The 24,646-nt window shown below is 46.2% G+C and overlaps 1 protein-coding gene across 1 annotated transcript in view; it reads left to right on the top strand.

Annotated features, from left to right (window-relative positions):
• Positions 1-24,300, top strand: part of LOC141273610 (beta-microseminoprotein-like) — a 52,398-nt gene extending 28,098 nt beyond the window's left edge. The window contains exons 2-4 of the mRNA XM_073685676.1: positions 7,799-7,904; positions 20,254-20,359; positions 24,071-24,300. Of these exons, the coding sequence (XP_073541777.1) occupies positions 7,799-7,904; positions 20,254-20,359; positions 24,071-24,200 (342 nt within the window). The 3' untranslated portion in view covers positions 24,201-24,300. The remainder of the gene's footprint in view (positions 1-7,798; positions 7,905-20,253; positions 20,360-24,070) is intronic.
• The last annotated feature ends 346 nt before the right edge of the window (positions 24,301-24,646 follow it).

Raw genomic sequence — 24,646 nt, 5'->3', positions numbered from 1 at the left:
TGTTCTCTACCTCAAACTCGTTTTCAGCGGAAACCGGAGCAGGAGGCGTACCTGTAGACTTGGAAAAAGAGTTAAGTACCACGGGTTTGAGGAGAGATACATGGAAGGAGTTAGGGATCCGCAAGTTGGCCGGGAGTTTCAATTTATAGGCCACCGGGTTGATCTGACTGATGACCTCCAGAGGACCGATGAACCGAGGCCCTAACTTATAAGAAGGAATCTTGAGCCGAACATACTTGGACGAGAGCCAGACTTTATCCCCAGAATTGAGGAGGATCCAGACGTTTTTTGTCAGCGTGTCTTTTCATCCGCTCGGACGACTGAAGGAGTGCGGACCGGGTACTCTCCCACATGGAGGAAAATTTGTTAACAAGAGATTCTGCAGCCGGATTATCCACCGAGGTGGAGACGGGAAATGGGATCCGAGGATGCTGACCGAAGACTACAAAAAAAGGGGATTTGGAGGAAGATTCGCTCTCGTGATTGTTGTAAGAGAACTCGGCCCATGGTAGGAGATCCACCCAGTTAGAATGGTGGGCATTAACAAAGTGCCAGAGGTAACTGGTCAGGATCTGATTGATCCGCTCCACTTGACCATTAGACTGAGGGTGGTAAGCGGAGGAGAAGTCCAGGGTGACGCCTAGCAGTTTACAAGTGGCTCTCCAGAAGCGTGAGGTGAACTGTACCCCACGATCCGACACGATGTGGAGGGGCAGGCCATGAAGACGGAAGATGTGGTGGTTAAAGTCTTTAGCCAGCTCGGGTGCAGACGGGAGGCCTGGCAGGGGAACAAAATGAGCCATCTTGGAAAAGCGGTCAGCGACCACCCAAATGACCGTACAACCGGCAGAGACGGGGAGATCGGTTATGAAGTCCATAGCTATATGCTGCCAGGGGGCAGCAGGTACTGGCAGAGGAAGGAGGCGACCGGCTGGCAGGTGTCTCGGAACCTTGTTGCGGGCGCAGGACATACAGGCAGAGACAAAGTCAATTACGTCCTTGTGCAGGGTTGGCCACCAGTAGTGCCGGGTAATAAGCTGGAGGGTCTTTTTCTGACCGGCGTGGCCAGCTAGTTTAGACGAGTGACCCCAGTGTAGGATCTTCTCCCGATCAGGTACAGATACGAACGTCTTACCGGGAGGAAGACGATTTAGAGTCACGGGAGCCACCTGCATTACTCTGGCGGGATCGATGATGTGTTTCAGTTCCTCCTCGAGATCAGACACCAGAAAGGATCGGGACAAGGCGTCCGCCTTGATGTTTTTGTCAGCCGGGCGAAAATGAAGAATAAAATCAAAGCGAGCAAAAAACAAGGACCACCGAGCTTGGCGCGGGTTAAGTCTCTGGGCATGCTGGAGGTAAGCCAAGTTCTTGTGGTCAGTGTAAATTATTACCGGGTGAAGAGCCCCTTCGAGCAGGTAATGCCACTCCTCCAATGCCAGCTTGATGGCCAATAACTCTCGGTCTCCTATGGAATAGTTGCGCTCAGAAGAGGAGAAGAGTTTGGAGAAGAAGCCACAAGTTACCATTCTCCCGGAAGATGATTTTTGGGTAAGTACCGCTCCGGCTCCAGAGGAGGAGGCGTCAACTTCCAGGAAGAACTGCTTGTTGCCGTCCGGGCGATGCAGCATCGGGGCGGAAGAGAAGGCCTGTTTTAAGGAAAGAAAGGCCTCCTCTGCTTCGGGCGGCCACTCTCTGGGATTAGTGCCCTTACGGGTGAGCGCGGAAATTGGGGCAGTCCGGGAAGAGAAGTGCGGTATGAAGAGACGGTAGTAGTTGGCGAAGCCCAGGAACTGCTAAATAGCCTTCAACCCCTCCGGTCGAGGCCACTTCTCGATGGCAGACAGTTTCTCAGGATCCATTCGTAGGCCGGTCTGAGAAATTATGTAGCCCAAAAACGGAAGTGAGGTCTGCTCAAAGAGGCATTTCTCATATTTGGCGAAGAGGTGGTTCTGCCTGAGCCTGAGCAGGACCTGACGAACATCCCTCCGGTGAGTCTGGAGATCCGGAGAGAAGACCAAGATGTCGTCCAGGTACACCACTACGCAGGAGTAGAGAAGGTCCCGGAAGATGTCATTGACCAACTCTTGAAAGACGGCGGGAGCGTTACAAAGACCAAAGGGCATTACCAGATATTCATAGTGGCCATCCCGGGTGTTGAATGTAGTCTTCCACTCATCCCCCTGACGGATACGGACCAGGTTGTATGCCCCACGGAGGTCCAGTTTGGTGAAGATTCTAGCCCCCCTCAGACGATCAAATAATTCCGGAATGAGCGGAAGGGGGTACTTATTCTTCACCGTGATCTGGTTAAGGCCTCTATAGTCTATACAGGGACGGAGTGAGCCGTCCTTCTTTTTAACGAAAAAGAAGCCTGCTCCCGCCGGGGAGGTAGATTTTCGGATAAATCCCCGGGTCAGATTCTCCTCAATATATTCGGACATAGACCGGGTCTCAGCAGCGGACAACGGGTAAATACGCCCACGGGGAGGAGTAGTACCTGGTAACAGGTCGATAGGACAATCGTATGGTCTATGAGGGGGTAATGTCTCTGCCTCCTTTTTATTAAAGACATCAGCATATGACCAATAAGGAATCGGAAGTCCAGGTAGATTAGTTGGGGTAGGAGAAGGACGGACGGGATGAACGGGAACCAAACAAGTCTTATGGCAGTCCTGTCCCCAGCGAAGGACTTCTCCGGTCTGCCAGTCAAGCACGGGTGCATGTCTCTGGAGCCAAGGTAGGCCTAATAAGAGGGCGTGAGAGAGTCCAGGCAGAACATGAAAGGAGATACTCTCAGAATGCAGCATTCCCACCTGCAGAGTAATGGATTCGGTGATGAGTTGGATGGGACGTGGTAAGAGGCCCCCATCCACGGCAGCGACAGATAAGGGTACAGCCAGAGGTTTGGTGGGAATGCGGTATTTTTCTACCAGGGACAGTGAAATAAGATTCCCGGCTGCTCCAGAGTCAAGTTGGGCTAGTTCGAAACAACGGTTCTCCCCGCAGATGATTGAGACTGACAGCAGCAGAGATGGAGAGGGTTTATTCTTGTCTAGGACGACCTCTCTGAGCGATCCTAGACACAGGCGTTTCCCGACCTCTCCGGGCAGGTACGGATCCGGTGCTCCTTACTGCCACAGTAGAAGCAGCTCCCCTCGGCACGGCGTAAGTCTTGACGGGTTTTGACCATCTTGGTCTGGTCGACCTGCATAGGCTCAGGAGAGTGTGCCTGGGGAGTAACGGAGGGAGTGACGGGTCTCTGGAAGGTAGGAGCTAGACGTGGAAACCTCCTCTCACTGGTGACCTCTTTGGCGCGCTCCTGGAACCGTAGGTCAATCCGGGTGGCAAGAGTTATTAAGTCGTCGAGAGTGGTAGGAACGTCCCGACCGGCGAGTTCATCTTTAATACGGCCGGACAGACCCTCCCAGAAGACAGATACCAGAGCGTCGTTATCCCAGGCCAGCTCCGAGGCAAGGGTACGAAACCGTATGGCATATTGGCCCACGGTAAGACCTCCCTGACGGAGGCGTAGCAGAGACGAAGCGGATGAGGTCTTCCGTCCGGGTTCATCGAAGACTTTCCGGAAAGCCGTGAGAAAGGCCGACAAGTCGGCCACCAGGGGGTCTCCTCTCTCCCATAGAGGATTTAGCCAAGCCAGAGCCTCCCCCGTGAGGTGGGACATGATAAAGGCCACTTTGGACCGGTCGGAGATAAACTGGTGGGACAAGAGTTCAAAGTGCAGGGTGCACTGGTTTATGAAGCCCCGAGCTTGGACGGAGTCACCTCCGAAGCGAGGAGGTGCGGAAAGCCGGGGTCCAGGACAGGATACCATGGTGTTGGTAGGCAGCGGCGCTGCCGGGTTGTGAGTCATGACACTAGCGGTGGTTGCTGGTGGAGCAGTCAGTGTGTCCAGGTGGGAGTTGACGTTCCGCAGGTGACTCAGGATGGACTACTGTTGGGACCTCTGATGGGACAGTTCATGACATAGGTCCGAGAGCGAGGGAGCTTGGGTGCCACCGGGTTCCATGGCCCGAGCAAACTGTAACGGGTCTGGGAGGCGGAACCTCTGAGCAACTTATACAAGGGGGCGGTCCTTGTAAGGAAGCGGGTGGCGACCAGGGAAAACAGGCAGGTAGTCACAGGAGGTGACCGGGACAGTCTCTGGGTAAGCGGGCAGGAGGTCACAGCAAGTGACCGGGGCAGTCTCTGGGTGGACGGGCAGGGGGTCACGGCAAGTGACCGGGACAGTCTCTGGGTTAAACGGGCAGGAGGTCACAGCAAGTGACCGGGACAGTCTCTGGGTGAACGGGCAGGAGGTCACGGCAAGTGACCAGGACAGTCTCTGGGTAAAGGGTAGGTACGACCTGTGACGGCTGAGCCTCCAGGTAGGCTAGCAGGCAGATGGCAGATGTGTGCTTCCAGATGAGCAGGCGAGAGTCTCTGGACTAGCAGGTGGTCACAGCACGTGACGGCGGAGCCTCCAGGTAGGCTAACAGGTAGGTAGCAGATGAGCGCTCCCAGGTGAGCGGGCAAGAGTCTCTGGACTGGCAGGTGGTCACAGCACGTGATGGCGGAGCCTCCAGGTAGGCTAACAGGCAGGTAGTAGATGAGCGCTCCCAGGTGAGCGGGCAAGCTGGTCCATAGACAGACTGACTGATGTCGGAAGGCAGACCGTCGGACCTCAGGCTAGCAAGCAAGTAAGCGGATAACAGGCAGAAATCAAACAGCAAACTGGCAGGAAACTGGCAGGTAACTGGCAGGTAACTGGAAACGGGACCTGAGGGCTGAAGCAGAGTAGTGAACAGTGCAACAACATTGCTCGGGTACCTCCATTTTGGAGGAGGTGCCTTATATATGGTGAAGTCCTCCGGCCATTGGCCGGGGACTCCTTAGTACGCGCGCGCCCTAAGCACCGTGGCCGGGAAGGAGCGCGCGCTGCCAGCAGAGCGGGAGGAAGACGCCGGGCACGGAGCGGAGAGGTGAGGGGAACAGCGTCCCTGCCTAGCAGGAGGCAGGGACGCCGATGCTACACCTATCACTCTCCTTCTTGGTCAAATAGCCATTACACAGCCTGGAAGTGTGTTTTGGGTCATTGTGCTGTTGAAAAATAAATGATGGTCCAACTAAACGCAAACCGGATGGAATAGCATGCCACTGAAAGATGTTGTGGTAGCCATGCTGGTTTAGTATGCCTTCAATTTTGAATAAATCCCCAACAGTGTCACCAGCAAAGTACCCCCACACCATCACACCTGCTCCTCCATGCTTCACGGTGGGAACTAGGTATGTAGAGTCCATCCGTTCACCTTTTCTGCGTCGCACAAAGACAAGGTGGTTGGAACCAAAGATCTCAAATTTGGACTCATCAGACCAAAGCACAGATTTCAACTGGTCTAATGTCCATTCCTTGTGTTCTTTAGCCCAAACTAGTCTCTTCTGCTTGTTGCCTGTCCTTAGCAGTGGTTTCCTAGCAGCTATTTTACCATGAAGGCCTGCTGCACAAAGTCTCCTCTTAACAGTTGTTGTAGAGATGTGTCTGCTGATAGAACTCTGTGTGGCATTGACCTTGTCTCTAATCTGAGCTGCTGTTAACCTGCGATTTCTGAGGCCGGTGACTCGGATAAACTTATCCTCAGAAGCAGAGGTGACTGTTGGTCTTTCTTTCCTGGGGCGGTCCTCATGTAAGCCAGTTTCTTTGTTGCGCTTGATGGTTTTTGCAACTGCACTTAGGGACACTTTCAAAGTTTTCCCAATTTTTCGGACTGACTGACCTTTATTTCTTAAAGTAATGATGGACACTCGTTTTTCTTTACTTAGCTGCTTTTTTCTTGCCATAATACAAATTCTAACAGTCTATTCAGTAGGACTATCACTGTGTATCCACCTGACTTCTGTACAACACAACTGATGGTCCCAACCCATTTATAAGGCAAGAAATCCCACCTATTAAACCTGACAGGGCACACCTGTGAACTGAAAACCATTTCCGGTGACTACCTCTTGAAGCTCATCAAGAGAATGCCAAGAGTGTGCAAAGCAGTCATCAAAGCAAAAGGTGGCTACTTTGAAGAACCTAGAATATAAGACACATTTTCAGTTGTTTCACACTTTTTTTGTTAAGTATATAATTCCACATGTGTTAATTCATAGTTTTGATGCCTTCAGTGCGAATGTACAATTTTCATAAATACAGAAAAATCTTTAAATGAGAAGGTGTGTCCAAACTTTTGGTCTGTACTGTATATGTGATCAGTGTGACGGAGAAAACACAGTTTTAAATAGGTGGATTTTTAGTGCTGTAATATGGAAAGGACCTGGCTGTATTCTGCAGTGCCAACAAGCAAATGGCGCAGAAAAACTGTGTTCTCTGGATTGCTTTTTAAGCAAATTATGAGGATTAAGATGCAAAAAAATTATTCCTGGCCCCTGAGACCTGGGCCTATTTCTAGAAATATAACAGCAGCAGAAGGCAGAACTGGAATGGAGCCTCTTGTCCTATGTGCACTGCAGTCTGTTATATACCCTGCCTGCCTGCCTATATACACTGTCTGCCTGATATCTCTGCAGATGGATTAGTTAGTCCTCAAAAGGACTGTTTGTTAAGATGGATATGTGTAATGTACGGTTTTTCTCCCTCACTACCTAATACACAAGCAAATCTCTCCCTGACACAGCAGCAGCTCTCCCTACACTGTCTGATCCGGAGTGACTGTGACGAGCATGGTGGCGCCCTGTCTGATATACACCTGATGAAGCTGTGTGGCCAGCCAATCACTGTAATGCCCACAACCAACATGGCTACGGCATTACAGTGCATGGCAGGCAATCCCTGCATGTTCACTGGCTCTCTAAAAAGAGAGGGGACCCGAGTTCCCGCCCGAGCAACCCGGAAATATTCGCCGAGCGCCGAGCTTGTCGTGCACCATGATGCTCGGGCGAGTACCGAGTAGTGGCGAGCACGTTCGCTCATCACTAATTATATTTAATGTTATTCTGCTTTGAGAAAAATAATGCAATTGTGGAAACAGCTTGTCTTCTCCCACCAGCTCAGAGCCAATTGCAAATCAAGAAATAGATCATGTAGGGGGTGGGGTGGAACTGGTAAAGATGCATGATATAAGTTGTGTAATAGCGAAAGATGGTGTTTTTCCTCATGTACACACACATGACAGCTTATTCTTAAAAGTTACTTGAAGGTACAATTAAAGGGGTTGTCCAGTACTTTTAAGATTCCCCAAATGTATTAACCCTGGGATTATAAGACTTTTTGTAATTACCTTGCTGTGTCCTTGTTGCCTGTGAGCGGCGTTATCACTGGCCGCTCACAGGCATCACATGACCCCCAGCTGTAGCCGGCTCTGACATCCGCTGATGTCACGTCATGTTCCGGATGCAGCCGGGGGTCTCTCTCTGCTGCGTTCCACGGTGGATGCTGGTCTGTGAGCGGGGTTACCCCGCGCCTCACACCCAGCATACAACCTTGTGCTTTTCCGCTCCTCATTCATTGTGAAAACGCGCGGTAGATGCTGGGTGTGACGCGCGCGGTAACCCTGATGTGACATCAGCAGGGGTTCACATGATGCCTGTGAGCGGCCAAGGATAGCGCTGCTCACAGGCAGTAAAGACACAGCAAGGTAATTACAAGGTGATTACAAATAGTCTTATAAATCACAGGGTTAATACATTGGGGGAATCTTAAAAAGTTGTGGACAACTTCTTTGAGCTTTAAGTTTTATTTGCATATCTCATTAATATTCTCTAATATTAACAATTTCATACGTTTTACACATTTCAGAAGTTCTTTCTAGCAATTGCCTTTGGAACTGGAATCCTTGTGGTTGTATGCAATGCTTCTTGTTTCAGAAGTGAAAGTAAAATAAAGTCGGATAGAGAACCTAAAGGTAAGTGTGAGTAATTACCATAAATTAGCAGTTGAATATTATTATTAGTTACAGTGGATTGCGAAAGTATTCATCCCTTCAGCTTTTTACCTATTTTGCTACATTACAGCTAGGGTTTAAATATTTTTGTTATCTGTTTTGTGTGTAATGCATCAGCAATTAATAGTCTAAGTTGATAAAGTGAGAAAAATATAGGGATAAATTTAATTTTTGGGATCAAATAACTGAAAATTGGCATGTGCATATCTATTCACCCCTTTTCCGATGAAGCCCCTTGAAATTTCTGGTGCAAGCAATTACCTTCATAAATCACATGCTTAGTGAAAGGAAGTCCTCCTGTGTGCAATCTACACTGTGTTCCAAAATATTTTCTCAGATTTTCCCAAATTACCTATATGAATTGCAGTCATTGTAATTTTCCAGTCAAATAACTATTAGAGTACAATTGAAAGGTTTTTGTACAAACTGCCTATGATAACAGTATATTTTTAAAAAAATAAAACACTCAAACTGCACTCAAAATGCATGTTCCAAATTATTATGCACAGCAGAGTTTTCAACCTTTTCATTTTAATAAAGAACAAAAAAAATGGTCATTTTTGAAATTCTAAGCATTAGCAGGTTATTACAAACTGAAATCAAACAGTTTTCAACTCAAAACTTTATTCTAGGTGATGTTACATTTGCACATAGGACCGCTTGTTCGAAAGGAGCTTCTGAACTCTCTCGTCCATTAAATTTGTCAGGTTTTGGATGGTTTCTGCTTCAATTGTTTTGCATGAGGACAGAATACCCTCCCAGAGCTGTTGCTTAGATGTGAACTGCCTCCCGCCATCATAGACACTCCTTTTGATGATGCTCCAGAGGTTCTCAATGGGGTTGAGGTCAGGGGAGCATGGGGGCCACACCATAAGTTTGTCCCCTTTTATGTCCATAGCAGCCAGAGATGCTGATGTGTAATGTGCAGCATGAGATGGTGCATTATCATGCATGAAAATGATCTTGCTGCGGAATGCACGGTTCTTCTTCTTGAACCATGGCAGGAAGTGCTGTTTGAGAAACTCAACATACATTATGGAGTGCATCTTTACCCCTTCAAGGATCCTAAAGGGGCCGACAATCTCTCTCCCCATGATTCCAGCCCAAAACATTACTCCACCTCCTCCTTGTTGGCGCCGTAGCCATGTTTGCATGGGGTGTCCATCAACCAGCCATCCTCCACTCCATCCATCTGGACCATCGAGCGTTGAACGACACTCATCGGTGAACAAAACAGTTTTGAAGTCAGTCTTCATGTATTGTTTGGCCCACTGGAGCCGTTTCTGCTTGTGTGCAGTGGATAGAGGAGGTCGACAGGATGGCTTACGCACAGCTGCAAACCTCTGAAGTACCCTGCATCTTGTTGTTCGGGGGACGTTGGAGGCACCAGCAGCTTCAAAAACTTGTCTGCTGCTATGACAAGGCTTTTTTGCCGCTGCTCTTTTAACCTGACGTAATTGCCTGTAGGAAAGAGTCCTCAATTTTCCCTTATCAGCACGCACACATGTGTACTGTGAATCAGCTACATACTTCTTGATTGTGCGATGATCACGATGAAGTGTCTTGGCAATGTTGATTGTAGTCATGCCTTGCCCTAAGCACTCCACAATTTGTTGCTTCTCAGCATCCGACACATCTTTTCTTTCCCATTTTGGCAGAAAATGTAGGCTGCTTAATAATGTGGGACAGCCTTCTTAAGTAGTCTTGCCTTTCATTGGACACACCTGCCAAACTAATTAGCACAGGTGTCTGCAATTGCTTACAGTGATATAAAGAGCCCTAACACACATCACCATCAATGAGTTTAACTGACAAACAAACACATTCTTCCCTTATCACTCCTAAACACTTTTTGCATAATAATTTGGAACACGGTGTAAGTGTCACATGGTCTGTCAGTATATACACACCTTTTCTGAAAGGCCACAGAGGCTACAACACCATTAACCCCTTTGGCACCTTGGACCTATGTTTACGTCAAAGGTCGTAGCCCTGCACTCCATGCGGGCTCCAGTGCTGAGCCTGCATGTTACCGGGCACATGACAGCTGATCAGTGCAGCTGTCATGTGCCACTAAGAGCCACGGTTGGAATCGCAATCCATCCGCAGCTGTTAATTAGTTAAATGCCACTGCCAATCTCTGTCAAGCCCAATGGTTGTCATTGCCTGGATGCTATGAGCGCTGCACAGCGATTGGCGCTCATAGCAAGTGAGCACTTTTGCGACACACAGCAGGGCTGAAGCCCTGCTGTGTGTTGCACAGGCAATCAGATAATTGCATAATTTGGTATCGCCGTGTTCAGAATCACCCGATTTATAAATATTAAAAAAAAATAATTTTTCCGATCAGTAAACGGTGTAATGAGAAAAAAATCAAAACGCCAGAATTACTTTGTTTTGGTCGCCACAACACTGCTATAAAATGCAATAACAGGAGATCAAAAGATAGTATCAATCCCAAAATGGTATCAATAAAAACGGCAGCTCGGCGCGCAAAAAAATAAGCCCTCATCAGGCCCCAGATCCTGAAAAATGGAGAACCTGTCTAATCCCAGATCCCGGAAAATGGCACAATTTTTTTTTTTTTTGCAAATTTTGGATTCTTTTTGTCAGTGTGTTTCCATGGACATTGTGTCTGTGGGCAAAACACACTAACATGTCCATTTTTATCAGTAGCACAGGCCGCAAAACGACTCGCACACGTGCACACTGATGATACATGACATGGACAAATTCCCTGGCTAGTAATATCAGCCCCCAGCGGGCGGCTTTCCCTCTGCTAGTTATGAAAAATCGGTGGGAACCCACACAGTTTTTATCATTTAATTCTTTATTTTACACACAATGTACACTGTGGGTGATGACTACATCTCCTATCGTTGTTGCCTGGTCGCACTGATCTCAGGGAGATCTCAGGGAGACCAGGCGACAATGATGTGAGCTGCCTTCAGCACTTGACACCTGGGAATGGTACGTGTCATACTGATGCGGCACACTGTTGCCATGTGTATGAAACATGGATATCTCCGGTACTTGTTTTTCCACTACCGGAAAAATCAGGACATGTGAAGAGCCCTTATGCTAATCGCACATGACCATATAAAAAAAATTGTATGATTTTCATCCAGAAAAATTGTCTCGCAGTCATCAGTGATGATTATCATGGCACTTAAGCATCCATGATGTACTATAAATTCAATGTATTGTAGATAAAACAAATCCTATAGAAATACAAATATTTTGATAAATAATGCAAACAAATTATTTTTCTATTTGAAAGCACAATTTCTCTTTAGTTTTAGAAGCACTGGAATCTTATGTGCCACAATTGTTGTGGACTTTCATTTTGAACTTTAGAATTCTATGCAGCAAAATAGGGTAAAGTTTAGATCTTCCAGATGAGATTCTGCACAAGAGATCAAAGACTTGCATAAAGCAAGACGATGGCTAAAATATTGTAAATTTTATTACCAATTTATTTTTGTGTAAAGCTGCCAGAAGGATCCTCTGTGCTTTGAAAGCTTGCAAACATAATTTTTCTGGTTAGCCAATAAAGGTATCACTCCTAGAATCCTTTTGTCATTTTTGGTCATAAAAGTATTTACATTGAATAAATCCCAAAAGACCTATTTAAAACCACCTAAAAAAATATTACATAAGAATGTGGTTAAGGTAAGCCAACAATCATATCTCCCGCTCACCTATAGTCAAATTCAATAAATAATTATAGGAATAATATATATCAAGCTGCAGTCAGATCAGAACCAGGATATGAAATTACAAACAAAGAACCCAAAATAAATCTTCATGAAATATTAAAAAGCTTTGCAATCACACACATAGATATGTGATATAGCATATCTAGTGACAACATAAGTCAAATATAAGAATGCTTAGCAAATAGTGGAGAAAACAGGTCATAGGCAATGGCCAATAGTGTGTTATAAAGCATAAATAATACGAAGAGCATTACTGAATGTCAAAGCAGTTGATAAATAATAACCAGTAGTATATTATAGTGTTCAAGTAACACGTCCAAGTATTGTCCAAGTAAAGTGTGCCTAATGTGTAATATAAGAAAAGACAAAAAAAAATGTTTACCAAAATAGGTAAGAAAGCAATAAAGGTTAGGAAATAGGGAAAAAGAATGTCCCACATGTATCCCCACGCAAGTGGCTTTGTCAAGGGTAGAATGAAAATAACAAAAGTACATGGTCTATTCATAATAGAAATAATGAAAAACCACTAAAACAAAAATGGTGTTACCTTCTACGAGAGTTTGAGACCATGTGTTATTTGTCAGTCTTTGCTCCACTATATCTCTGTGGGGTAGTTACTACCTAACCCATGGATGGAGAACCTCCGGCCCGTGGGCGGTTTGCAAACAATGATGACTTTCTCTCATGCCCCCAGGAGGATTGTAGGGGACTGCAGTGCTCAGTCCAAAAGTCACATTTTGCTGGCCCTTTAATTCTTACTTGCAATGTGAGCATGCACTACTGTATGCTGCAGCACATACATTGAGAGAATACATCATGACACTGGCCAGTGTTAGCGTCTGGATGTATTTTGTTGGTAGAGTTAGCGTGCAATGCGTTCGCGTTCCACAGATGAAGAAAACAACAGCAGCCACCGTGTCTCCAGTGATGCATATTACAAAGCCCCATTTTCTCCTGAGATATATATACTCCAGGCCCAATGTGTCCTGTTTAGTGTTGAGCGAGCATGCTCGACACTGCTCGGTACTCGCCTGAGCATCTCACTACTCGGGATGTTCAGCGAACACCGAGCATTTTCGGGTTACTCGGGCTGAAGCACTGGTCTCCGCCCTGCACGTTTGGCGCTCTTTACAGAGCCAATTAACATGCAGGGATTGCCAGCCAGTCACTGTAATGCCGCAGCCATGTTGGTTGTGGGCATTACAGTGATTGGCTGGCCGCACAGCGTCACCTCGAGTATTTAAAACCGGGCGCCGCCATCTTGGACACAGTCGCTCCGGATCAGACAGTGTAGGGAGAGTGCTGCTGAGCTAGGGAGAGATTTATACTGTGAAATAGGTAGTTTAGGGTCTCTAAAGCCTGCAAAATCAAACAAACAGTCCTTCTGAGGACTAATATCCATCTCAGATATCAGGCAGGCAGGCAGGCTGTATAGGAGACGCAGTGGTTATACCAGCAAACACTGCATTACAGTCCTGTGTGCTGCTGCTAGACTTAGGCCCAGGTCTCAGGGGCCAGGAAAAATCCTTCTTTTTTTCATCTAAATACTCCACCTTTTTGCCTTTTTTACATAAAAAAAAACAGTTTGAGTGTCTCGCTGACTGTTCAGACACAAATATATCTGTTTAAAAGATTCTGGTGTAGGCCAGAGAACTAGAACTGTGGTTTTCCTCTTCCACGGTTCTAATCTCCTTTATATTACCCTTTTGCCATTGATAGTGCGAGTGTAAGCTATTTTACTTCATTTACAATGGGCAAGGCGCGTGGCAAGGGACGTGAAACTGGACGTTCTGGTGATGGTGCGTGCAGAGGACGGGGCCTTGGCCAAGGTGAAAATGTGCCAGAACCAACAGCCACATTTTCTTGCTCCCAGTTCTTGACCGAATTACTATGGAAGCACACAACAACACGACTATTGCGAACTGATCAGTGTGAACAGGTTATTAATTGGATAGCAGATAATACTTCCAGTCACCTGGGCACCACCACCTCTGTCTTCCACAAGGTCAAGTTTTAGTAGCCGTGAGTCTCGACCGCATACTCCTCCTCACCCTGATGCTCCTTCCTCCCACCATGCCGAGTGTCGTCAGACAGCAACTGATCCCACAGTTGGACACTTTGAAGAGCTGTTCACTGGTCCATTTCCAGATTTGGGCCCCTCGCCTGCTCCACTTGAAGTGGTGGAAGAGGAGATGCCATGTAGCGATGGCCAAATCTTTGAACAGCCACGGCCACAGGAAGGCGACGCTGGCAATTTGTCACAAGAGGTGGACGATGATGAGACACAATTGCCACAAAGTGAGGAGGAGGACTGTGGTGCGGAATTTGAAGAGGAGGAGGTGGTGGATGATCTAGTAACTGACCCAACGTGGCAGGAGGAAACACAGAGCGAGGCCAGCAGCACACAGGGGGAGGGAGGCAGAGTACCCCAACAGGCAGGAAGAAGCAGTGTGGTGGCTGCAGACAGAAGGGGGGCAACCGTTCCCCGTAACACCAACACGAGGGACGTTGCCAGTACAACCGGTAGGTCTTCCAGAGTCTGGAATTTTTTTAAAGACTCTGCTGATAACCCCAAAAAGGCCATTTGTACCACCTGCCAGGTCAGCATCAGCAGGGGTGACAAAACTACCAGCCTGACCACTACCAGCATGATCAGGCACATATCAGCAAAGCACCCGACTTTGTGGGGCGAACCCCAGGGTCCACGACCAGTGTCATTGGGTGTCACCACTGCTTCTTCCACTGTTGTGCATGTAAGAGAACCCCTTGTTGTGCGTGCAAGGCAATCCTCTGTCCATACTGCATGCAAAGATCCCCCTCCTCTCAGTCTTCACGTGTTATGGCAGTTTCTCAAGAAACAGCATAAACGTCCACGTCCCACCGCAGCGTTCAATTGTCCATATCCCAGACCTTTGAACGAAAGCGCAAATTTGCAGCCAACAGTCCTAAATTCGCACATTTCACGACTGCTTGCGTTGGAAATGCTGCCTTTTAGGCTGGTGGAGATGGAATCCTTCCGAAACCATATGGCGGTGGCCGTACCTCGGTATTCGGTCCCCAGCCGACACTATTTTGCCTGGTGTGCCATCCCCGCACTACACAAGCACATGTCCCAAAACATCTGCCGAGCCCTCAACAACACAGTTACTGGGAGAGTCCACCTGACAACGGACACGTGGACAAGTGCTTGTGGCCAGGGATGGTACATCTCCCTGATGGCATACTGGGTAAACATAGTGGAAGCCAGGACCCAGTCGAACCTTGGGACGGAACACATCCTCCCCACACTGAGGATTGCAGGCCCTATGTCAGTCAGAGTTGCCCCCACAGTGTACAGCTCCTGCGTATCATCCTCCTCCCCTCCTCATGTTCAGCCTTCATCTCAGATATCACCACATCAGTTACAAGCTGGAAGCACTGCAGTACTGCCTCAGTCAAGCGGCAACAGGCTGTGCTGAAACTCATAAGCTTAGGTGATAAACCTCACACTGCTTGTGAGTTGTGGACAGCTGTGAAAGAGCAGGCAGATCTGCGGCTGAGACCGCTGAACCTACATCCAGGCATGGTCGTGTGTGACAATGGCCGCAACCTGGTGGTGGCTCTGAGGCGAGGCGAGGCGAGATCACACACGTACCATGCCTGGCTTATGTGCTTAACCTCGTGGTTCAGCGGTTTCTTAAATCGTACCCCGAGTTGCCAGATCTGCTCGTCAAAGTACGCCGCCTGTCATCTCATTTTCGGAAGTCGGCTACAGCTTCCGCCGCCCTTGCTGTGTTGCGTTTGCAGCTTCCGGCACACCGACTGGTGTGTGATGTCCCCACACGTTGGAACTCTACGCTCCACATGTTGCAAAGGATTTGTGAACAGAAGAGAGCAGTTGTGGAGTACCGGCTGCAGCAAGGCCATCGATATTCAGGTCAGACTCCACACATAAGACCTCAGGAGTGAACCTGGATGTCTGACATATGTACCATCCTGACAAACTTTGAGGAGTCCACCAAGATGGTGAGTAGTGATGACGCCATCATTCGCGTCAGCATCCCACTTGTCTGTCTTTTGCAACACTCTCTGCAGAGAATTAAAGAGGAGGCATTGCAGCCAGAGTATGATGAGATGGATCAAGAAGCAGTAGGGGGCAATTACACACAGCCCAGCCTCATCTCATCCCAACGTGCATTGGGGGACAATGAGGGAGAGGAGGAGGAGGAAGAATAGGAGCTGGTATCATGCGCTGTAGTTGGTAGTACCTGTGCAACTGTCATACCATCGGTTCAGCGTGGGAGGCCTGAGGACAGGGGGGAGGAGGAGGAGGAGGAGAAGGAGAACATGGTCAGTCATCATCTTGGTGAGGACACGGAAGTCTTGCCCGTTACCAGTCTGGCACGCATGGCTGACTTTATGTTAAGCTGCCTTAACCGTGACCCTCGCGTCGTCAAAATGTTGGGTGACAGTCATTACTGGTTGGTGACACTTTTAGACCCCCTCTACAAGGAGAACTTTCACTCTCTTATTCCTGAGGTGGAGAGGTCTACAAAAATGGGGCAGTACCAGAAGGTCCTTGCTGCAGAACTGTTAAAAAAAATTCCCATCTGAACACGCTAGCAGCAGAGGTCACAGTTCGTTGCCAAACCAAGGCGTACAGGCGAAAGAGATGCAACTCCAATCCAGCAGAGGCAGGGGAACACTGTCAATGTTCTGGGACAGTTTTCTGAGACCCACCCAGCTTACAGGCCCTGAGGCGCAGGGTACTCTCACAAGGAGTGGAAAGTTTCAAAAGATGGTGAGGGAGTACCTTGCCTATTGTACCAGCGTCCTCCGTGATTCCTCTGTGCCTTTTAATTATTGGGTATCGAAGCTGGACACTCGCTCTGTATGCCTTGGAGGTCCTGGCCTGCCCTGCCGCTAGCGTGTTATCGGAGCGTGTTTTTAGTGCCGCTGGGGGAATTATAACTGATAAGCGCAGTCGCCTGTCAACTGACAGTGCTGACAAGCTGGCCCTTATCAAAATGAACAAGGGCTGGATTGGGCCAGACTTCTCATCACCACCAAATGACAGCAGAGTAACATAAAGTCAAATCCACTGTGTTATTTCGGGAGGTGTATTCCCATGCACCGCTTCACACCCACACATGAGTATACTCTTCCTCATTTCGGCTGTATTTTGCTCTTCTCCTTATCCTCAGCCTCCACCACCACTATACCACCAGGGTGACCGTGGTCCATGTTGCCAGCATTGCAAGTTCCTCCGTCCTAATTTTTGGCAGCTTTTGCTTGGAAGGCATAGGCAAAGACAATTGGAAGACCCACTTCCCAATAATGGGAATAATGTTTTTAATATGCTGTACTGCATGGCTCTTGTAAGGGGCATTGCAAGTTCCTCCGTCCTAATTTTTGGCAGCTTTTGCTTGGAAGGCATAGGCAAAGACTATGGGAGACCCACTCCCCAATAATGGGAATAATGTTTTTAATATGCTGTACTGCATGGCTCTTGTAAGAGGCATTAAAATCATCTTGTTAAGCTACTGTGACCTCCACGTCTCTTCCAAGGGTCATTTATATTGTCTTTTTATTCCACTGGGACCTCCACGTCTCTTCCAAGGGGCATTGATATTGTCTTTTTATTCCACTGCGACCTCCACCACTCTTCCAAGGGGCATTAAAACCATCTTGTTAAGCTACTGTGACCTCCACGTCTCTTCCACGGGGCATTGATATTGTCTTTTTATTTCACTGTAACCTCCACCACTCTTCCAAGGGGCATTAAAACCGTCTTGTTAAGCTACTGTGACCTCCACCTCTCCTCCATGGGGCATTGGTATTGTCTTTTTATTCTACTGTAACCTCCACCACTCTTCCAAGGGGCATTAAAACCGTCTTGTTAAGCTACTGTGACCTCCACCTCTCCTCCATGGGGCATTGGTATTGTCTTTTTATTCTACTGTAACCTCCACCACTCTTCCAAGGGGCATTTAATCCGTCATATTAAGCTACTGTAAATAACCTCGGCACTCAATGGATATGAAAGAATAGGATTTTTTATTATTCATGCAGTCCAACCAGAAAAATAAATGTTTCGGTCACAATTGACCTTCATCAGTATTGCAGACTGCCAATGAAAATGTACGTGGCTGAACAGCTCTCTACCAGCGGAGGATACCGCGTAGCCCAAGCCATATCCAAGTCACCATACAGGCAGCCTTAGAGACTTACTGTCCGGGCCGTTCAGCCACGTACATTTTCATTGGCAGTCAGCAATACTGATGAAGGTCAATTGTGACCGAAACGTTTATTTTTCTGGTTGGACTGCATGAATAATAAAAAATCCTATTCTTTCATATCCATTGAGTGCCGAGGTTATTATCAGTTTAGTACGGGTTCGGCCCCTCCTGCTCTTTCTCCTTTGCCACCACCTACTCCTGCTCCTTCTCCTTTGCCACCACCTCATCCATCATTCATCACCTGAAGCTTTGTTTTAACGGGAGTCATAGAACTGGGATAGTAGCAGGAAAACATCCAGCAATCCTCGGAGGAGGTAGGATATGCGCCAAAACGCTGACCACCTCAGGCCTAGCGGCTACTACATACATGAGCTTGCATTCCAAGGAACAGAAAGCTAAGGAGATGGATGGCCTCATGATCATGAATAATTTACTCGTTGTGTAGGAGGCCGATCACTGCTGCTGTCTACCTTCTGAACTTTGTGTTGAAGCCTGATTGACTCAGGACCCGCAATCCTCTATGTCTGGAGGACATGTTGGATCCCAGTGTCCAACTGTGTCCTGGCTTCCACAATATTAACCCAGTGTGAAGGCGTCAGTGAGATGGACCATCCCTGGCCACATTCACTTGTCCACGTGTTTGTGGTTAGGCTGTCCTTCCCACTAAATGCACTGGGGAGGGCACAGGTAATGTTTTGGTATGCGCGCTTGTGTATAAGGCGCACCAGGACAAATAGGGGCGGCTGGGGACCGTTTATGGTCACCCGGCCGCCCCCAGGCGGCTGGGGACCGTGTGTGGGCACCCGGCCATGGGACGGCTGGGGACCGAGTATGGATACCCAGCCACCCTCTGGTGGCTGGGGACCAAGCGTGGACACCCGGCCGCCGGGCCGCTGGGGACTGAGTATGGATACCAGGCCGCCGACGTAGCCATGACGTGGTGGCCAGATTCCGCCTCCACATGCCTAAAAGGCCCAATTTCAAGTGCAAGCAGTATGGTATTGCAGCCTGGGGGTGGGTGGGGGTCAGGCTGTATTCTTGCACTTGCATTGCAAGGAATGGGGGAGGTACAATTGAACACTGCCCTGGGACAAGGACTTGCACGGGGATAGCTGCAAGTCTGTATCTTCTGATGCGGCAAGGATCACTTCTGATGGGCACACTTTTAGGCAGTGACCTGGGTGCCAGAGATACTTCCAGGGGTCTTCCCCATGCTGTTCCCATGTCTTTTCAGCACTGTATGCATGTGTCACACAGCACATGGCCAGATAAGGTTGTAAAATGTTAAAATAACATTTCCCGGTGAATGCATTTGTCACGGTTGAAAGCAATACAAAAGTGCAAAAATGCATAAAAAATGCTACTTGTGAACATAGCCCAAGGTGTGGAGGAGTATTTTTGTTTTTGATTATTTATTTTACCTTATACACAAGTCTTTACCCTGGAAAGGATGTTCCTTAACATATTTCACAGGAAAACCGTTTCAGTTTAGTTTTTGAACGTTTTATTGTGAGCCCGTAAAAGTGGCTTAATACCTCTGACCACGTTGTTGACAGCAGTGACCTGGGGGTCAGAAATGCTTCCTGGGGCGATCCCCATGCTGTCCCCATGTCATTTGAGCACTGTCACTATCGTTTTAGGCACTTTTTAGGCTTTCTACAGATTGCTGGAGGTGCCGCCGCAAAAATGCTCGGGTCTCCCATAGACTAATATTGGGCTCGTTGCTCGGGTTGAGCATCCGAGTATCACGGTGAGCTCGGCCCGAGCTTCGAGCACCCGAGCATTTTAGTGCTCGCTCAACACTAGTCCTGTTATGCACATGCTACTACTTTACCACATGTACATCTGTGTTCAGAAAAACTTACTGCTGTAAGTTCTTTGCAAAACTTATCCTAAAGAGTTGACTGTGCAGTGAGTAGCACTGCAACATGATCAATACCACCTAACATCACACATCTTACCAAAAAGAAGCGGTTCCAGAAATCACATTACATTAGGGGTGAGTTAATTAACTGTTAGACCAAATATAACAGAATCATTTTCAAGATGATAATTTTGTGTGGTCCCTGAATGATGGTATAAATATCCAAATGACCCTTGGCAGAAAAAAGATATCCCATCCCTGACCTAACCCATCATGTACCCTGGGTCTACCACTTAGTTTTTCTTGTCTGTATTGAGAAGCGCACAGATCCACAGCCTTCTGGCTTCCTGAGTGCCAGGGACAGTGTGCACCTATCATAACTGCTGGACCCTGTACCCTAAGTGATATATGGCTGGATAACAAAAACCTGCCATCAAATTACCTTTAAATATGTAAAAAATACAGTTCAAGTCTTTTGGTTTGATTTTTTTCAATAATTTTATTTCTAGGGTGTTACTTTAGGAGAAGGATGCATCCACTCAATAGTGAATGGCGGACTAAAGATTGTCAAGACTGTTCATGTAATTCTTATGGGAGTCTCGAATGCTGCACAGCGTAAGATAACCTCTTCACTAATCATTCATAATTAATAGTATATCAGCATTAAGAACTCTGTATGATAAAATCTGCCCTACATTTGCAATAAATGCATGTACAGTGGCATGTAAAAGCTCAGGCACCCCTGGTCAAAATTACTGTTATTGTGAACAGTTAAGCGAGTTGAAGATGAAATGGTCTGTAAAAGGGCTATATTTTAGGCCAAATATTTGTATATATATATATATATATATATATATATATATATATATATATATATATATATATATATATATATACACACACATATATATACATAGCTATATAATCATTTTTTACATTTTAAAAATTACAAATAGGAAAATAAGCCTATGAAAAAGTTTAGGTACGGCAGCACACAGCTCAGATTCAGATGAGCTTATGTAACAACCGGAACGCCGGTCGAATGTGTATGAGGAATACGGCGCTGCTATGAATGACTCGGACTTTGTATAGTGGCAAATAACTTTCTTTATACTGGTCACAAAAATTGACAGGGTTAAACAATTCTACAAAATATGGGCCACAACAGCCACTAACACAAAATACAAGTTATGCAGCTCGAGAGAGCCCAAGTGCCAATCTTGCGGGAATGAGCCAAACTACCCCTGGGCTATGCCGCTCCCACCCTTATTCAGTAGAGGGCCTACCCAGGATGTTACCGCGGACGTGACACGTGGTCCTCCCAGGAATATAACCTTACACCTCCCTCTCACAATAATACAATGAGATCTGGGTATCCTTGTTTTCCCCTTAGAGACAACTCATATATATTTAACCAACGCGTTACCTATACAGTATACAGTTTCTCTTCTTACAAGAGCAAAGAGAAATCTCTCAGACTTAATACATATACAAACAGTTAACAAACTAAACCTTTAATTAGACCCTGATCTCCAGCCACAGGGTTTGATCAGCTTCTCCTTCTCACCAAGCTCTCCCGCCCTTCCAGGTGTAAGCAGGAATTAGAATCAATCTCAGTCCCAAAGTATAGTTCACAACAGGGCTCCTTTGCAGTATCCATGTGCATAGTGTTAGAACCCTCCTGTTAGTTTTTTTCTATTTTGTGGTCACATGATCTGCTGCCTATTTATTCCAGCTCCGCCCTTCTGGCTTTGCTGGACTTCAGTGTTACTTTGACTCTTAATCTAGCCAGGTGCTTTATACCTATCTCTATAGTTTGCTTGATCCTTGGACCTCTAAGTATTTTTGTCTGTTTGTCTTTTTGCTCCGCTACAACTTCTGCTAGGAGGTGTCCAATTTTGTCCCAGTCCTTAGTACTTTTAGGGACCCCTCCCTTATATCTATAGGTCTGCGTTCAGACTAGCTTAGGACGAAGGCGGGTCTGTTCACAACGAACAGGTTGCCCGCTGCATCGTAGGGAATCAGCTTAGTCCTATTGTAGGGACAGTTTTCCTATCTTTCCTTAGTTCTTGTAGCAGATCATAACAGTAAGTCCAGCCCAAAATAAAAAAAAAAAAAAAAAATCCTAAGGAACGAGATCCGGAGATCAACATGGTGTCTGTTCAGGAATTGGCTCAACACCTGCAGGGATTGTCTCTAGAGGTGGCCGAGCTCCAGCAACACGTGAGTAGCTGTCCTGGAGCGCATTTTGTTGAACCGAAGGTAGGACTGCCTGATTTTTTTTATGGTAAACAACAAGATTTTTTTTCCTTTAAAAATGCTTGTTTATTATACTTTCGTTTGAGACCCAGGTCCTCTGGGAATGAATCACAGTGCATTGGGTTTATCATGTCACTTTTGCGCAAGGAACCACAGGGATGGGCCTTTTCTCTCCAACCTAATGATCCGTGTTTTAGATCAGTGGAAGATTTTTTTTCTGCTATGGGGTTGTTGTATGATGATCCTGATCGAGTCTCTTCTGCTGAGACACAACTGAGACGTTTAAAGCAGGGGTCAGGTGATGTTGAAAATTATTGTACACACTTCAGAAGGTGGTCTTCTGAAGTGAGATGGAATGATTCGGCACTAAAATGTTTGTTTCTTGATGGTCTAAGTGAAAGGGTTAAGGATCTGCTGATTGCTTTCCCTGCACCTGGAAACTTGCAAGAAGCCATGCAATTAGCTATACGGGTGGACAGGAGACTGCGTGCCAGGGTTAATGAAGAGAAAACTCCTGCTATGGCAGCTCCTAGTCAACAGAGGGTCTGCTCGGACGACGGAGAACCGATGGAGATTGGGGCGATGTCACTCCGCTCTCCGGAAAAAGACTGCAGGTTTTCCAAGGGATTGTGTTTTTATTGTGGTAAATCTGACCATTTTGTTAAGAACTGTGAGCTTCTGTTAAACAAAGAAAAAAAGGTCAGTTACGCCCGTATTGCTTGTTTAAACACTAAGGGAGTATTTCTTTCAGGGAGTACCTCATTGCAGGAGGAGTTGATTGAATTTCAGGTATTTGTGGATTGTGGTTCTACACTGAATGTGATTCATAAGGGATTTTTGGAAAAACTTAAATTGGAACCTAAACCTTTGTCATCTCCTATTTCTGTGGTTGCTGTTGATAACACTCCTTTGAAATGTGTTACTCACAAGGTTTTTGAATTTCCTCTCACTATTAATGGTATTCACCAAGAGAATTTGGATTTAGTGATATTAAATAATTTACCTTCTCCAGTAGTGTTAGGTTTGCCTTGGTTAAAACTGCACAATCCTTTACTGGACTGGTCTACTAATGAGATTAAATCTTGGAGTCCTAAGTGTTATGATAAATGTTGTAATGGTCGCATTGCTGCTGTGGAAAGAGGGGAATTACCTGTACCTATTCAGGATTTTTGGAAGTTTTTTTCAGAGGAGGAGTCGCAAATTCTACCTCCTCATTGGGAATATGATTGCACCATTGAGTTTGTTCCTGGAGCTACTCTTCCCAAGAGTCGCTTATTTAATCTTACTATCCCTGAAAGAAAAGCCTTGGAGGAATACATATAGACGAGCTTGGCTGCTGGTCACATTAGACCTTCTAAGTCACCTGTGGCTGTTGGATTTTTTTTGTAAAAAAAAAAAGACGGCGGTTTACGTCCATGTCTGGACTTTCGTGAAATTAATAAAATTACTGTACGCAATTCCTACCCACTGCCGTTAATTCCTGACTTGTTTAACCAGTTAGTGGGGGCCAAGTGGTTCTCTAAAATTGATCTCCGGGGGGCATACAATTTGTTGCGAATGAAGGAGGGTGATGAATGGAAGATTGCTTTTAACACTCCGGTGGGTCATTTTGAGAATCTGGTTATGCCTTTTGGTCTTACCAATGATTTAAATTTTTCCTTTGTTTTATTGGTTCCAATAAATGTGATGTTTTAATTATATAACTATTTTTGCGGTTGCTGGAACTACCATTTTTTTTCTCAGAAATATAAATCCTAATTTTACCTCACCTTTATCATAATTGTGGATCTATACATATAAAATACATTAGACCCAATTCACATGTAAGAATTTGGCCAGTATTATTGCATCAGTATTGTTATGCCAAAACAGGGTTGGAAAACATATCATTTAGTTTACAATTACTAATGAAATACTGACCAAAAAATACTGAAGTGTGAATAAGGGCTAAAGTGTTGTTTCCCATCTTATACATAATACTGCATACATGTGACTAGCATTGCACAGTAGTTAGTCTTCACAGTTGCAATACATAATATATTTTTATTGCTCTTCTGTTCCATATAGTTACGGCAGACCAGTAAATTATGATGAAGAGAGATGCAAATTCGTGTTTGACAACAAGGATTGTGAATACAAACTGATTCCAAATGAAGATCCAACCAAACAGTGTTTGTCGTATGGAATGGTGGGATGAGTCTATTGTCTGTAACGACCACCTCAATGCTCATGATTCTAAAAGATAAATAACAATGTGAAGCCACACAAATAAAAAATGTGATTTTTCCACCATCTTACCACTGTTGGATTTTTTCCTGTTTTTCAGTATGTTACATGGTAAAATTAATGGGGTTATTCAAAACTACAATTCATCCCTCAAAAAAAAAACCTCAAGCCATTATATAGCTACATCTACAAAAAATAAAAATGTTATAGCTCTTAGAAGAAGGGGAGTAAGGCAGTGAGCCCACGATGAGTTTTTGACGCTGCACATTTTTTCTGCGTCAAAAACGCAGCTTCTTACATTTCCAACAAATTGGAGGGGATTTATAGAGATTTCCTGCCCACTGTGCTTCTTTTTAACTCAGTGTAAACTGAGCTGTGGTACATGTTTCAAATCCTCAATATGTCAATTTTTCTTGC

The sequence above is a fragment of the Phyllobates terribilis genome, unplaced genomic scaffold, assembly GCF_046119375.1.
Source record: "Phyllobates terribilis strain yellow unplaced genomic scaffold, ASM4611937v1 Scaffold_5__5_contigs__length_657084704, whole genome shotgun sequence".
In the NCBI taxonomy this organism is placed as follows: Eukaryota; Metazoa; Chordata; class Amphibia; order Anura; family Dendrobatidae; genus Phyllobates; species Phyllobates terribilis.
The sequence above is the reverse complement of the archived record's forward strand: the minus strand, read 5'-3'. Positions and strand labels throughout refer to the sequence as shown.